Genomic DNA, 16,086 nt, shown 5'->3' on the forward strand with positions numbered 1-16,086 from the left:
AAGTTTAAAACTTAAATTAAAGTACCTTCCTAATGAAAGTAAATAGACATTCTTGAAGGTTTGCGGGTCTTAGCAGCAGATAGGGCCACAGTTTGAGACCATAGTATGGGCTGTTTTAACAATAGTGTGATTAAGGGACAACTAAGTTAGAGTCAATTAACCAAGTATTATATATTTATGTCTGTACATTCAGACCCAGTTTTAGATGGTGATCATATCCAAGTTTTCCAGCTTTCTTTTAAATTTTCTTTACACTGTCACAGGTACAGAGCAATTAAATTAACTCTCATTTAATCCATCCCCTTGGGGAGCAGTAGGCTGCCATAGTGCGGCGCCCGGGGAGCAGTGTAGGGTTAAGGGTCATTGCTCAGGTAGCCAAAGTGGCAGTCTGTGGGAGTGGAGCTCAAACTCAGAACCTCAGGATTCCAAGCTCTATGGCCTAATAACAAGGCCGCCACTCCCTGCCCCATACTTCATTATATCCTTCTTATAGTCCTTCTGTTTCCATCACCAACATAGAAAAACAAAGGTGTAATGAGTTGTAGATCAGTGGTAGACATAAAAATTCTACCTATAGATTATGAAGTCCTAGTAAAATTGTTAAAACTAGGACTGCATGCACAAACCTGGTATACAAGGTATACAGCAACAAAACAAAATAATTTTTGTAAATTGTTGTCTTTAAATAATTTCAAAAGTAAATTTAAAGTCCAATTAAAATTGATGACTGTGAAAAAATGAAATTGGGCTGAATTGTAAAACGAAGATTTTACAGCTGCTTATACTTTGTGCTGTATGTGGGCAAATGTAAACGTTACTCTGGGCTGATTGGTGCAATAAGAAATGCCATTAATAAGACAAGTGTTTGTTTTTTTTATTTCTTACTCAAACATCTTGTCATGTGGGACAAACAGCAGCCTTACATGCTAATTAGTAGAGTTATATAAAAAATAACTTAGAAAAAGTGGATTGTGTCAATTTGGCAAGATTATTCTTGGTGTTTAACATCCTCACATAAATTACAATTTCATACAATTATTAAGATTGTTATTCCAAATCTTTCTATAAAATGATTATAAAATAATGATCAAGTTCATAAATGTTAGGAAACTTCTACTCTTTTTTTCCTACAGACATTTCCTCAGACTCTGTTTTCTCGTTCAAAAGTCAAAGGCCAACATCTATTTTTTATTATTGTTTTGTTGTTTGTTTAAGCCTGCAGACAGCGCGGAGGGCTTAATAATGTCGAACAGGTTCCCAATGCGCAGAATCCTGAGGCTGGCTCTGATTGGCTGATTCGCTTCTGTAGAAGTTGAGCATTCTCGGTGAGAAGTAAAGTGACGTGGAGAGTTACGAAGATGGCAGTCTGACAGCTAAAACTTTACAAACTGTGAGAAGACTTGGCATAAAACTATACGGTGAGCGTCATAAACAGACACAGTTTTATTGTAGAATATTAGAAACGTAACACCTAACCAGGAAACGTGTTAATCGCCTCCACCAGCTAACCAATTAGCTGGCTAACAACCGAAAGAGCAACTGTTTACAGCGCGTTTAACTCAGAGTTATGTAAGTTAGACATCAATTTACCACCTGAGCCATGTCATGGAAGAACACGGAATGACTTGAACGAGGAGCTCTGGCTTTTACTGCCCAAGAAATCGCCGGTGAGCTTTGTTATATTAAAGCAGGGGACTGTCTGAGGCTGCTGCCAAGATGAGCTCCCTGCTCCGAGGTGAGGAGATGTGCCTGGCCCAGCTGTTTCTCCAGTCCGGCTCAGCTTATGACTGCATCAATGAACTGGGAGAACTGGGACTGGTGGAGTTCAGAGACGTAAGTTTCATTTCTGTAAAGTCATCTCCTATCTGATTGTGATAGCCTGATCACAGTAACGCTTATAAAAGGGCCAACCCATGTACAAAGGAAAAGTTTTATGATGTATGACACATTTGTTCAATTCACAGATACTATATTGCACTCAGGAAACAGATACAACTGTTTTCTTTTCAGAAGATCCTTAAAAGAGGCATACTATGAAGTATTTTCCAGAAAAAAGTAAAAAAAAAAAAGTATAACATCACATCCTTTCTTTTGATAATCATAATAGATGAATGCATGTACTTTATGCCACATTATTGTTGAGTTTATAAAAAAAACTTAATAAAAATCAAATTTGCTTTGATTAAAAACATTTCTAATTCTCTTGCTTCATGTAACCAATTTAAAGCTACTGTCTCTGATATACAACCTGCTTTACATGTTTCTCTTATGTCATCTATATTCCATAACAATACAATTTGGACCCAAATTGGACTCAGGAGTTTAAACCTTAAGAAAAACCTTAAACCAGTGTTCGCCATGGAAACCCCTCAATGGATGTCTTGAAAACAAATGGCTTTTATAAGATCCCTTAATAGGGAAATATCAAAGAAAGTTGTCCATGCTGCCTGTTTGAATGACTGCTTGTACTTTCAAACAGCTATTGGGGTCTTTTCCACTGTCAAACTGTGGGGGGATAGTTTGGGACCAGTTTTCATAGAGTTTTGTAATGCTGTTGTGAATCTGGCTGTGCATTTACTTGCTGGCAATGTGGCTATGACCTTTTTGAGGATACCAGTGTCTTCTTCCACTGATACAACAATTAAACCGGAAAAGTGCATTCTCTGATTGTTGGCGTGACTAATGGACTATCTCACACTCGTTCCAGCTCAATCCTAATGTGAACGCATTCCAGCGAAAACACGTCAACGAGATCAAAAAATGTGAAGAGATGGAGAGGATCCTGGGTAAGAGGAAAGCATGTGATTCAGCCTGTTATATTCAGGAATACGGCTTTCTGCCTGTTACCTGGTTATTGTTATATTTTCAGATCAGCGTGCATACACAGTTTTGACAACACATAGAACATTTCTTTTTTCCTGCCTTTACTATCAGATGAATGAGAATGTAATCTTTTGTATTCAGTGAAAATGCCATACCAATTCTAAATCAAATAAAGACAAAACTCTTCAATATGGCATTTGTTAACCAATTGTTGTTTTCTGAGGCCATTTGTTCATTCATATCACTGCATCAGATGACCAGGTTAGGTCAGGTACTGGCTTTTGTTCTATAGCATCTTTGGTCATTCTGTACTTACATTCTGAAAAAGGGTTGTCTGTGACAGGATGTCAGTTTGAATCTGCCTGTATTGGCCATATTGCTTTGGAAACATCAGGAAGGATGAGCAAATTACAGAAAAGTTGTTTTGTTTAATTATTTTGAGATTGCTAACTCTGACCCTGGAAATGCTTGATTTGGAAATGTTTTCAGCCTTTTTTTAATTAAAAATACAGGTCAAAATTGTATAGAAAAATATCAGAGATTAGTGTTTATTGTTAGAAAAGCTAGTCTATGCTAGCCTTTAAATATTGGTTTATTTCCTATTGCAGAAGGATAAACCACAAACAAATACTTGAAGGAACAGTGGGGTTCCTCTCACAGGGCTTAACCGATGCTGTGGTCATGAGAGACATCAGGCGATTGTAGTTTCAGTTGAATGCACTGCTGTCTTTGGTTAAATAAATGCTGTGTTATTAAATTAAGTTGAAAATAACACACTGTCAGTCTCAGATTTAGTGCTGTCCTGTGTCTCCTGTGGAAGCTTGGAAAAAATGTCCTAAAAAATATTGCTTGTCATTTTTAACAGGTTACCTTTTAAGGGAAATTAAGAAAGCAGACATTTCACTGCCGGAAAGAGATATTAACCCTGCAGCTCCTTCACCGAAGCATATAATGACAATAATGGTACTGTTTCCTTTTGTCCTCACTCTTAGAGAAAGGTTGTTGTTGTATGTTTATTATGCTTACATCCACATTTATTTACAGGAGCAGCTGCAGAGACTTGAGGTTGAACTAGGTGAAGTAACCAGAAATAAGGAAAAGCTGCAGAAGAACCTGCTGGAGCTCACAGAGTACACACACATGCTTCGCATCACACGCAACTTTGTACAGAGAACTGCTGAGGTAGGATTTCTATCACATCAAGCTGTCTTTGTTTTATTTTGAGTTTGGTTAAGAATGTTTTTCGTCCTTTTTAATAGTTTTGTCTTGTCTTTTCTCTTAGAGAGAACCGCTACAAGTCCAGTATGAGGAGTTTCCATTTCTAGAGAAAGACACAAGGATGGACTACAGCAGTATGCAGAGACTGGGAGCTAAACTGGGGTATGTCTGGGGGACAGTGATTGCGTACATGTTATGAATGCTGGCGTACCATAAAGAATACATTATGAACAGTTTAGTTTGTGCCTTCAACTCGCTGCCCGTAAAAGGACATTACTTGGATATAACCTAACGGAATATCTTCAGAACAGCTCCAAATTAAGCAGCTACAAAATTGAACATAATTTATTGGGATGTTTAGTTATAGACAAAATGTTTCAGAAATCTGAATCGTAAGGAAAAACTCTACAAATATCATCAATCAGAGTAGCAGTGAAGACTCCTATAGTAACTATGGAGGAGCTGCATTATCCAGCCAGGAAGCTCTGTAGACAGGGCACCTTTTAGTTCTATATTCGACAAATCTGAACTGTATAGACGAGTGAAAAAAGGGAAGTGATTTCTTCTTATCACTTTAATCGAATGATGTCATTGTGGTGAGTTCAGACTATAATGACATCAATCTTAAAACACATCAGTATCCTGTTCTTTTTTCCGCTAATAGTGTTTCCACTAATAGTGTAAAACCTTTTAAAATCTCTGCTATTCTAAAACAGGATGCATCACAGCCACATATGACAGTTTGTAAATGGTCATGAATTTGCACATATAACTTAAATATGTTACTGAAAATAAACTATACAGTTCATAAATAACTCATGAATCAATCTTTTTCTCTCTTCTATAATTTCATAATTAGAACCTTTAAAATGACATCAACCATGTTTAATGCTTTACTGTTGCTTTTTTGTTTGACTGATCTTATTGCTGGTAATTTAGGGAAAAAAAGATAAATTGTGTGGCTATGATATCTTGCAGACTTTCTGAAATTTTGAATGCCTCTCTTGCAGTTTCATTTCGGGGCTGATTCACAGAACAAAGATCGAAGCGTTTGAGCGAATGCTTTGGCGAGTATGTAAAGGTTACACCATCCTGAGCAGTGCAGAAGTTGAAGAGTACCTGGAAGATCCTGATACAGTAGGTTCCATGAGGTTTATTTGCTTCTCTGGCTTTACATTTTGCCTCCATGACAGCACACATTAAACCCAAAGAATGTTTTTATATTATATTTGATTGAAAGGATGTAAGGAACAGGGGACGTTAGCAAAATTTTTTAAAACACACATTCTGATTTAAAGCTACAGTGTGTAACTTTTAGCGACATTTAGCGGTCAGACTGCAGACTGCAGCAACATGAACATCTCCCGTCCACCGCTTCTCCCCCCCAAGAGTACGGCGAGCGTTACGGGACAAAATGTCTTCCACGACGTCCGCATCACCTACCTTCTCAAGTGATGAGGTTTGTTTATATAGATAATTTTACAGCTAGTATTTCATTAGTCTGTGTAGGGTATAGATTTCATGTAGACTTAAGATAATAAATATACCCGTTATTTTTTCTACATCGTTGTGACATTTTGGCGATCTCGCATTCGCTAGTTTGTTGGCTCTGCGCTGCCGTAGCGCAAAGATGTCTGCCTCCATGGCTGCGAGACCCGCTCCTATGTAATTATAAATAACGAATTCTAAGGCAACGCAAATATTAAGGTTAAGAGGCTGAGCTCGTAGATGATGATAAATAACATAGTTTTGTATAATATATTACATTTCTGACTGTATATCCCTGTAATTATTACACACTGTAGCTTTAACAACAACAACCCATTATGACAGATGGTGGTGGCGACATTATTCTGAGGAGATTCTAACGTCTAGCAGGGACTGGGAAGCTGGGGAGAGTTGCTGGAAGATGATGGAGTTAATGACTTGAGACCGGGGTGGAGTCTTACCCTGCAGCCGGACAAACACCCTAAACATAAAACCAGAGTAACCATTGAATGCTTTGACCCAAAGTTCAGATCTCAATTCAATCTGTGGCAAGACTTAGAAGCTGTTAATTTTTGGGGGGATTTTAGATAGAGTACTTTAATTAATTTATATATATATAATATCTTTTATGGTTGTAAATTAAAAAATGTTGCTGAAACTTTTAAAAGCACATTTCTGTTTCTAATGCAAACCTTGTGCTTTCCTGGTGGCAGCTGGTAGTGATCCTTGTGATCACGTCCGCAGACAGCAGTAATCAGATTAGCCCTTTTTTTCCTGTTTGATCAGACATCAGGCATCCAGGACCCCGACGGGTCATGACATGCTTTCACTACTAGAAAGTCAGGACAATTTAAGGGCACTTTTCTTTTTATCAATGTGTTCCTTGTAATTTCCCCTTAGACACATGCATGCATCGTGCCTTTTTAATTTTTTTTTTTTTTTAAATAAGCTTCATCAGAGCAACAAAAATAAAAAAAAAACAGTGACGAAAACTATTAAAGCAAATAATAAGTTCTCAGATATGTCAGATATCAGTTTAAATTGAAGTCTATGAAACTCTTTCTTCATTGTTGTTTATTATTTTTAAGTTTAACAAACATTTATTTAATATTGTCATTCTTCCTTTTTGTATGCCTCCCACTCTCTAAATGGAAGGTTGTAAATACCTCAAATGGTGTCCATGTTTAGTTTTTCTAATTGAAAAAAACTCAGTTGATTTTATTTCACTTTTAGAAGCATGCCAAATGACTACATATCCATAAATATATACTCTTGGCACTTGATCATCAAAAAATCCAAATAAGGAGTGCAAAGTAGCTTGGCCAAAAAATTAAATAAAAAGAGTACATGCAATAAGTGGGCATGTTCAGGTGATCTAGAAAGATTTCAGGAATCTAATGTTACAAAAATGCAAAAAAAAGGGTTAATCTGAGCTGGCTTGCTCAGACTTTTCCTCCAACTGATATTATTCTACTAATATTATTTCTGACTTTACCAATATGTTCACATGTGCAGAGAATTGCAGGTGTAAACATGTTGGTATATGTTATAATACATTCAAAAACTTTTGAAAGTTGTGTTTGAAGGATATGTGCGGAGATGTTCTTATGATAAATAATTCTTTAATGTTCTCCTAGAAGCTTCTAGCATCCTGTATCAGTCTAAATCTAGGATGGATTGCTAAATGAATCCTGGTATCTCAGTCCTGATACAGCTATGTTTAACAGGATTCCCATGTTTCCTTGAAATCCTTGAAGGGTTGAGTCTAAAGAAATGGTTTCAAGGTCCTGGAATTTTTTTCAAAACTATCCATGAAAGTAATTGAATTTGTGTCTAGAGTTCCAGTGTAGGATGTCTGCTGTCAAGTGTCATTGCTGACTTGGTCAATTGCCCGTGATGTTAAATAAGTACATAAACCGGGAACATTGGAGATTGCATATTTTGCAATTAAAGCTATGCTGATGGCCCAAAAATGAGCATCCTGTTTTTTGTTTGTTTGTGGTCGATAATTGGGGTTTTTACTAGAGCCGTTTTGCTGTAAATTACAACTTCTTTTATTTTCTAATGGAGAAATCAAGAAGAGGAAGATGAAAAGCATTCTCATTTGTTTAGATACTTAATTTTTCCAAGTCCGTTTAAGATGTGCAGACTTATATATTTTTCTTGTGAAATAATTATAAACCACTAAATGCCCTTAGTGAGCATTTGATGCTAATATTAGGCATCTAAAATTGTACTATTTCATATCACATTTGCAAAAGTGCTTGAACAGAGCCTCAAATCTCACAATCATTAGACTTAATCTGTGTTTTGGATGAATAGGAATATAAATAACATTCAGTTTAAATTAGGCCAGGAATATCATTCCTGAGGAGTCTATGAATATTATTGCTATGAAGGCCATTCATTCATAATGTAATTTACTCAGTTTTCTTTATTGATTCTGTTCCAACAACTTCCAGGCTATTCAGTTTATTATTTTTTTTTATTTACATTCTATCAAAATCATATATTGAAGACATATTCAGCTGTAGCAGGAGGTACATGCTACCCTTGTCCTTTTAATTTGAAGACATTGGTTCTGAAAATTCCTAAATTGTGGGAACTTAGGTCAACATTTTGATTTTGGAGGTTTTAGGTTATTATTCTGGCTCTTTTAGTGATTCTCCTGTGCTGTATAAATTTCACAGGCAGAGATTTTAAATGCTTTGAATTAAAGTCAGGTATGTTTTGTGAAAAGAGGTGATTGGATTGGACTATTTTATCTCTGCAGGGCGAGCCAACTAAAAGTGTAGTGTTCCTAATTTCTTACTGGGGCGACCAAATTGGCCAGAAAGTGAAGACGATCTGCGATTGGTAATTACAGCTCACAACACTTCACTGCCTGACATTTACCATCATATTTTGTGATTAATGATCTGCTGCTCTTACCTTCTCTCTAAACAGCTACCACTGCCACCTGTATCCATATCCCAGTAGCAACGATGAGAGGACCGATGTTGTGGAAGGGCTCAGAACTCGCATTCAGGATCTACACACAGTACGTCGTCTATCTTGATATAAAGGTTTTTACTCATGCATTCCTGATATTATGGATGTCCCGATCTGATATTATTATTATTGGATTTTGAACCAATATTAGCCAAAAAGCTACTATCGTATTTTAGTGGATATTTTCAATCTGATAGAAACACTTTGCCTCTGTGAAAATTTTCTGTAAATCATTGGTTAATTTTGCACGTGTCAGCTGTTTTGAAGCCTTTTGTTGTTTATTTTTGTTTACTGTTTTAATGATGTTAATAGATTTTTCTAACATACTACATTATAAAATGGGTTATAAATGCTGCTCTGATTTGTGCCAAAATTGCATCGTGTCAATAATGGTATCGCATCAGAACAGAAAAAGTTATATGGAGACATCTCTACCTGACATTAAAGTAAATTTAAAATAGAAATGGCCGTTTTTTTTGTTTTTTTTTTTTTAAAGATGGCTTGAGTTTTTCAGTTTCTTTTCTGAACATTTAATGTTTTTAGAGGTGACTTTTTACCCTCCTTTTTTATAAAGAACTAAATGATTAGACTGATGTGTTAAACGATTAGCCCAGTTGTTCTTGTGATTCTTTGAAGCAGTTTTGTCTATGACCAGGACATCACTGGGAAACTGAGCTAGGCTCACCTTCTGTACCACATTATAAACAGAAGGCTTAAGCTGTAATATATATCCTCTTTATTTTTTTATTAGCTCTTCTGTTTTCCATAGTTTTCTTTCATATTTACAGTCAAGCCTACAAAGATCTTCTCTTTTATGTTTATTTCTTGAGTAATTTTTTTTAACTCTCTATACTTGCATAATTTAATCAAGCAACCCATCTTGTTTTCCTGTTAAAGGTGCTCCACAGAACAGAAGACTACCTGAAACAGGTCCTGATCAAGGCTTCAGAATCTGTCTGTACCTGGGTTGTCCAGGTCAAGAAAATGAAGGCCATATACTATATTCTGAACCTCTGCAGTTTTGATGTGACTAATAAGTGCCTGATCGCTGAGGTGTGGTGTCCTGTTGATGACATTCCCAAACTACGGAGAGCCCTAGAAGACGGATCGGTGAGAAAAGCTCTAAACTCTATTCTTAAAGAAGGAGCTTTCACTCTTTGCAATAACTTTTAACAGCTGCTGGATAAGGAGTTGCTATCCTTATGCCCAAAAACTTGTATTTCAGTTTTTATTCTGTGACAGATTAACAGTCATTTTGTTTTAAGGTTCATTGGCACAGAAATACAAAGATCAGTTGTTGTTTTTTTTTAACCAGCCTCTAACAAACTTCTATTTTGATATTTCAGAGAAAAAGCGGAGCGACTGTTCCTTCTTTTGTCAATCGTATTCCGACCACTGATACCCCCCCGACGCTGATAAGGACCAACAAGTTTACCTCTGGCTTCCAAAACATTGTGGATGCCTATGGCGTGGGCTCTTACCGGGAGGTAAACCCTGGTAAGTTGGATTTAATCCATCAGGAATCTACTGTACATGTTTGTGTTTTAATGTCACTTGCTGTTTGAAAAATCTTGATTTGAAAAAAAACATACATACTTATTTATTTTATCTGATCATTTCCAGCTCCCTTTACAATCATAACCTTCCCATTCTTATTTGCTGTGATGTTCGGGGACCTGGGTCACGGAATCATCATGTCTCTGTTTGCTTTCTGGATGGTGCGCTACGAGAACAACCGCAAACTAAAAAACACCAGGAATGAGGTGAGTAATGCCGACGTTAAATCCTGCCCTTGTCAACTGGTTAGTGGCGTGGCATGTGACGTGTCTGACATGTGACACTGTTTTAATGTATAACTGCAGATCTGGAACACGTTCTTCGAAGGCCGTTACATCATTCTGCTGATGGGTCTGTTCTCCATCTACACCGGCCTCATTTACAACGACTGTTTCTCAAGGTCTCTAAATATCTTTGGTTCTGGATGGAGCGCTAAGGCTATGTTTAAAGCTGGAGTGTGGAAGTGAGTGTTTCACTGGGACTTCAGAGTGGATATAAGAATCTTCGTGGATTGATAAACTTATAAAATGGCAACACTTTTAACATATTTTCTGTCTTATAGGGATAATGTCTTACATGGTAATCCGTTTCTGACCCTTGATCCAAATGTCACTGGAGTTTTTCAAGGACCATACCCTTTTGGAATTGACCCAGTAAGTACAAATTTTAAGTTTCTGATGTATGTTAGAAGGTCAGTCTTGTTTCAGGTGACATTTTTTATTAATATAACAAACAAAAAATCAGTGAATGCATGAATGAACTGTATTCCTTGCCATGTGAGTTAAGGCCTCAAGTTTGCAGGATTGTTTTAAAAAAAGGGTAACATATTATCACTGATAATGTAATCTGTGGTTTCAAACATGCAAGTAAAGTGACTAGATTGCTTTAACTATTGCTGTGATTGATATTGGAACCAATATCCAATCCAGGTCCTTCATAGTAAAATCTATTACATGCTTTTTTTGTTCTTGCTTTAACTTTGTGGGAATCTACATTTCCATTTTGCTTGTCACTTTGCTGCTGATGCACTTGAATTTAACCTCTGAGGGACAATAAAGGATATCCTTATACCATTTCATTCGGTTCTGCTATAAATAAAATCCAGGGAAGGCAAATCATAAGTGGTTGCTCTGAGGGATGTCACCTGTGCGTTATTTACTCATTAGAAATCCGGTCCCATTAAGAACAAGAACCACAGTGGAAAGGGTCAGAGATAAAGAAGTAAAGATATTCAAAAATAATAATGAATTAACATTTTGTTCATTTGTTTGTTTGTTTCTGTGAAGATCTGGAACTTGGCCTCCAACCGCCTTACATTCCTAAACTCCTATAAAATGAAAATGTCAGTAATATTGGGCGTCATACACATGAGCTTTGGCGTCATCCTCAGCACTTACAATCACCGGTAAGATACTTCTTGCAGATTTGAAATGTCTTTTCTGGTTTTCTTCTGTTTTAATCTGTTTCTTTTCTTCTTTTCCCCCCCCCCAAATACAAACAGATACTTCCGGAAGAAGTATAACTTGTACTTGGTATTTCTGCCTGAACTCTTGTTCTTGTTGTGTCTGTTTGGCTACTTGGTGTTCATGATTTTCTACAAGTGGCTGGCCTTCACTGCCAAGGACTCCAGACAGGCACCCAGTATTCTAATCCACTTCATTAACATGTTCCTCATGCAGGGGGATGGATTACAGCCCCTCTATCCAGGACAGGTAAGATTTTTGTGAGCATTTTCCCAAAACTGCTCCATTCCAGCTGTGAATATGTTACCCTGGTGATAAAACATAACAGATTGTTGAGATTTGTTTTTTCTCCTTCCAGACTGGCCTGCAGGCATTTCTTGTGGTCATTGCTGTTCTCTCAGTGCCTGTTTTACTGCTGGGGAAACCAGTCTACCTCTACTGGCTTCAGTATGGAGGCCGAAACCGCCTGGGAATGTACAGGGTGAGCACTGAAACATCCCACTTCATTAGTATATTCCTAAATTTTAATTTGCTGAAGTTATTTCTCATAAAAGAGAGACGCAATAGCCTATTACAGAAAGAGGAAAACCTAAATCTATATAGCATAGGGGTTGAAAGTAGTAGGATTCTCATTGAGATTGTATTTTAGCTTATGGGGTCAGCTGTTTTAGACCAGTACTTAGTTATTCTCTCAATTTAGGAGAGAAACACTTTGTTGATGCATCGTGTTTGTATTGGTTTAGAAAAGGGCGGCCATGGCTTTCATGTAAAGCTGAGCAAGCTCTGATTTTGAATCTTATCTCTATCATCAGGGATATGAGCGAGTGCGGCGAAACAGCGATGAGGAGCTTTACCTTCTGAGGTCTGAAGACATGGAGGAGGGCAGCACTCACAGTGATCTCACTGGTAGTGGAGAGCCTTCTTCAGAGGAGGTAAGAAGTTGATTAACATCAAACTGGATTGCTAGCAAAGAGTGTTTAAGATTTGAAATCATTGTTTTTTTTATTTTTCTATTAAAATTTACTTTCTTTTTTTTGGTTTGTTGCAGTTTAACTTTGCAGATGAATTCCTTCATCAGGCCATCCACACAATAGAGTATTGTCTGGGTTGTATCTCAAACACAGCATCATACCTGAGACTCTGGGCTCTTAGTCTGGCACACGCCCGTAAGTATGGTGGTTTACTGGCAGCATGTTGCTTTAGACTCCTGGCTGAACACATAATCTCTCTGGTGAAACTTTAGGCTTTTTTTTTCAGCAAAGTTAATTCAAGCCTGTCAGAGTTGACAGGGATATGGTGGATCTCCAAAATATTATGTTTTCCTTTCTTAAAAAGTTAACTGCATCCCGTTCATAAAAAGTATGATCATTTTAAGTTGTTGTTTTTTTTATTCACAGAGCTATCAGAGGTCCTCTGGGGTATGGTGATGAGAGTAGGACTTCAAATGACACCGGCTCTTTCCGTGATCTTGCTGGTCCCTGTATTCGCCCTATTTGCTGTTCTCACTGTGTCCATCCTCCTCGTCATGGAGGGTCTGTCCGCATTCCTTCATGCCCTTCGGCTGCACTGGTAAGGATTCCTGTGACTGAGGATTAATTATGCCAGTTTTTTATTGGTCTGACAGGCGTTTGCTTCTCCTGTAGGGTGGAGTTTCAGAATAAATTCTACAGCGGGACTGGAGTCAAGTTCTGCCCTTTTTCCTTCTCTCTGTTGCCTTCCAGCTTTGAACACGATGGATTACTTTAAAGGACTAATATTGCAAAAAGATTGAAGAGAAAGAAACCAGCAGCTCATACAAATCCTAATCAAGATATATCAGAAAGTTCTTTTGATTTAGTTTTTTTCCCTTTTTCTTTTAACTTTACATGATAAAATGGCCACACTGGCCTCCTGGCTGTATTTCGAGAAAACTATGGTGAACTGAGTGGTTGTTAATGAAGTTGTACTGAAGAATGTGTGTTTTCCTCCACGCTCAGGTGCAGTTTTACTGGGATTCACTTAAGAGATGCTACACAACATTGGAAAAGGATTAAATTTACATAACTATGTTTTTAAAACCCCTAAAATGTGATGAAGCAATGTTTTGATAACTTATTTGTGGGATATTTAGCCTAATAAAAAATTTAATAAGATTTAGCTTTTTTGCTTGAACATAATTTTTGTCCATATTTTTTTCCCACCATCTTCTAAACTATATATTATCTTTAGTTGATTATTTTGATGCTTGATATGCTTTTTTTATCCTATGGTGACTCTTCTAAAAACTTTTATCTAATCTGATTCATCCACTGGGTTAGGAGAGCCAACTTGAAGTGAAATGGGTAAGCTTTAGCTGTTTGGGTAACAAATCTTTTTTTTTTTTTCAAGAAATGAAATACCAATGACATTCAATCTGCAGAAGGCACAGATGGAGCTGAGAAATAAAAAAACAAATATAGCAAGATGAGGAAAAATGTTTTGCTGAAGGACTGTTTGCTATTTCATGGTGAACAGTCCTTCAGAGCTTTTGATAAATACTGGGGGTGTTTGCCATTTAGATGGACCTGTTTTAAAAGGCCTCTTGGCAGCTTTTTCATATTCAGAATCAACTTTTTGGATAGCTTTTTTTTGTTTTGTTTCCTGTTTTCTCTCTGAAACAAACTCTAGAGCCACACAAGGCAAATACTTTGAGTTATAATTCTGTCCAGTTTCCTGAGCCACCTTCCAAGAATTTTTGGATTATCCTAATGAAAGGCCTCGAGTGTCCTTTATGTTTCATAGACAGAAATCTGCAGAACAGTGAGGGATTTTAAAGTTTCTGTAGTTAAATTGGTGTACTTGAATACTGGGGATTGGTAGATGTGTGTTTTGTGTCACGTTTGCACCATTTGTCATCTCTCCCTCTAGTTTTTATGATTGAATAAAATGAAGGCATCTATTTACTTTGACATTATTAGCTTATAAATCCTACATCTATATTCAATGCATACGTTTCTATGAACCAGGGTGATTTCTCAGTTTGTTGCACTAAATGAAAACAATTCAAGTATTTTACTGTTCATTAATGCCTTTACTTGTGGGGGAAGGAATGTTTGCTTAATTTAGATTAGGACACCACGGCATATTTCTTTGTTGCACTTGATTTGTTTTTTGTTTTTTTCTCAGCTATTTTTACCAAAAACCTTTTAATAGTGCCTCAGACAAGACCCTCATGATATTGATAAACACCCCATATTGTATCTCATTTGAAAAGAACTTGTGTTAATAAATTTCTATTTTTAAGAAATTGTATTTCTTTCAGCTTTTTTACTTTTGATGAAGGTTATACCTGCTTATATCAGACTTTTACTCAAGGATCTTAATGCTAGAGTCGGTACGGGGTCTGGCACACGCCCGTAAGTATGGTGTCCATGGTTTTCCAGTCTGCCCCTGTGTGAGCCTTTTTTATTTATTTATTTTTTTAAACATTTGAGAAAAGTATATGACCAAAATGTAACATTAGCTCTTAATCTTTAATGCATGAAAGAAGAATAGAAAATTCAACTTTACACACCAGTCTTTAACTTTTCAAATGTAGTACATTTAAACAATTGTTAAAGACTAACAAGCAAAGAAATTCTTCAAAAGTTGGATAAAAAGAAGTAATAACAGTTTTTTTTTTTTTTTATAAAGAGGGGATGTCGGAAGGCAGCTGCATCTTGGGATAGCTGGTCATTTATTTTCTTGCCTTAATCTCACTTTGAGCATTTTCAACAAAGACGTTTTCGAGCATCGCTAATTTAAAAAAAAAATATTTCTCATTATGGATATGTAGGTAAAGTTGTTTCGGTTCCAAATAATGACAAACATGCATCAAAAGGGCTTTTTTTTTTAAATGAGCGTTTTAAGCTTACCCTTTCACTTCTATGATTTAGGCTCAATCCCATCACACTCTGTAGCCCTATTTTTCAGTGATGTGCCATTTCCTCTCAGTATGTAGTGGTAGTGGAGATAACAAGTGGTAGAGGAATGATTAAGCCCTTAAAAACAGGATTTTAGGTGCCTATCTGGCCCTTCCCAGATAGCCAAGAAAAATAGAAGTCTGCAATTCTACAGAGGGAATTGTTTTTTTTATTTTTGATAGCCAATCAAAGCCGTTGCTGTCAACATCCGTGAGTTCACCAAATTCTCCTGGAAAACAGAGGTAAGTTAAGACTGCGCTCTGGACCTCATAGAGAAGAAGTGGGAAAGCCGTGCAAGAGCATTAGGACAGACGATGTGGCCACCAATGCCCCACTCTGGAGCTAAGAAACAACAGTGGCCGATCAAGGAGTAGAGTGTTAGATCAGAGAAGCCAGGAGAGGAGAGGAGAGGCGGAGTCTGGCTGGTGTCTCCGCTGGAGGTAGGATGCCGAAACAGTGCTTCTAGGGCTAAATTAATATGGCATTTTTAAAAGCCTCTGAAGAGCATTCCCCACTGCATCCCTTGTCACCATTATTTCTCATCTTCCATTTTGATTAAAAAGCTTCGTTTCCGATGCATGTGCATAGGTAAATAATTGCTTACGTAATCTATCTTCAACCATGCA

The 16,086-nt window shown here is 37.0% G+C and overlaps 1 protein-coding gene across 1 annotated transcript; it reads left to right on the forward strand.

The window, feature by feature from the left end:
- The first annotated feature begins 1,301 nt into the window (after positions 1–1,301).
- atp6v0a2b (ATPase H+ transporting V0 subunit a2b) lies at positions 1,302–13,902 on the forward strand. Its single transcript, XM_038295532.1, has 20 exons — positions 1,302–1,833; positions 2,708–2,786; positions 3,689–3,786; positions 3,868–4,005; positions 4,106–4,203; positions 5,052–5,178; positions 8,303–8,385; positions 8,476–8,569; positions 9,418–9,630; positions 9,867–10,017; positions 10,144–10,283; positions 10,383–10,540; positions 10,640–10,730; positions 11,364–11,482; positions 11,579–11,789; positions 11,899–12,021; positions 12,353–12,472; positions 12,589–12,706; positions 12,938–13,109; positions 13,184–13,902. Exons 1-20 carry the CDS (start codon positions 1,717–1,719, stop codon positions 13,284–13,286), a joined length of 2,553 nt encoding a protein of 850 aa, XP_038151460.1. The 5' UTR covers positions 1,302–1,716; the 3' UTR covers positions 13,287–13,902.
- Positions 13,903–16,086: the final 2,184 nt, after the last annotated feature.

This window comes from Cyprinodon tularosa, unplaced genomic scaffold (assembly GCF_016077235.1).
Source record: "Cyprinodon tularosa strain WSP-4 unplaced genomic scaffold, ASM1607723v1 ctg356, whole genome shotgun sequence".
NCBI lineage: Eukaryota > Metazoa > Chordata > Actinopteri > Cyprinodontiformes > Cyprinodontidae > Cyprinodon > Cyprinodon tularosa.

Excerpts from the sequence above, each read along its gene's own strand:
- atp6v0a2b (XM_038295532.1), top strand. The coding sequence starts at position 1,717 with ATGAGCTCCCTGCTCCGAGGTGAGGAGATGTGCCTGGCCCAGCTGTTT. Across the intron at positions 11,790-11,898 it reads AGCCCCTCTATCCAGGACAG|ACTGGCCTGCAGGCATTTCT; the intron begins GTAAGATTTTTG and ends TTCTCCTTCCAG. Across the intron at positions 12,473-12,588 it reads GAGAGCCTTCTTCAGAGGAG|TTTAACTTTGCAGATGAATT; the intron begins GTAAGAAGTTGA and ends GGTTTGTTGCAG.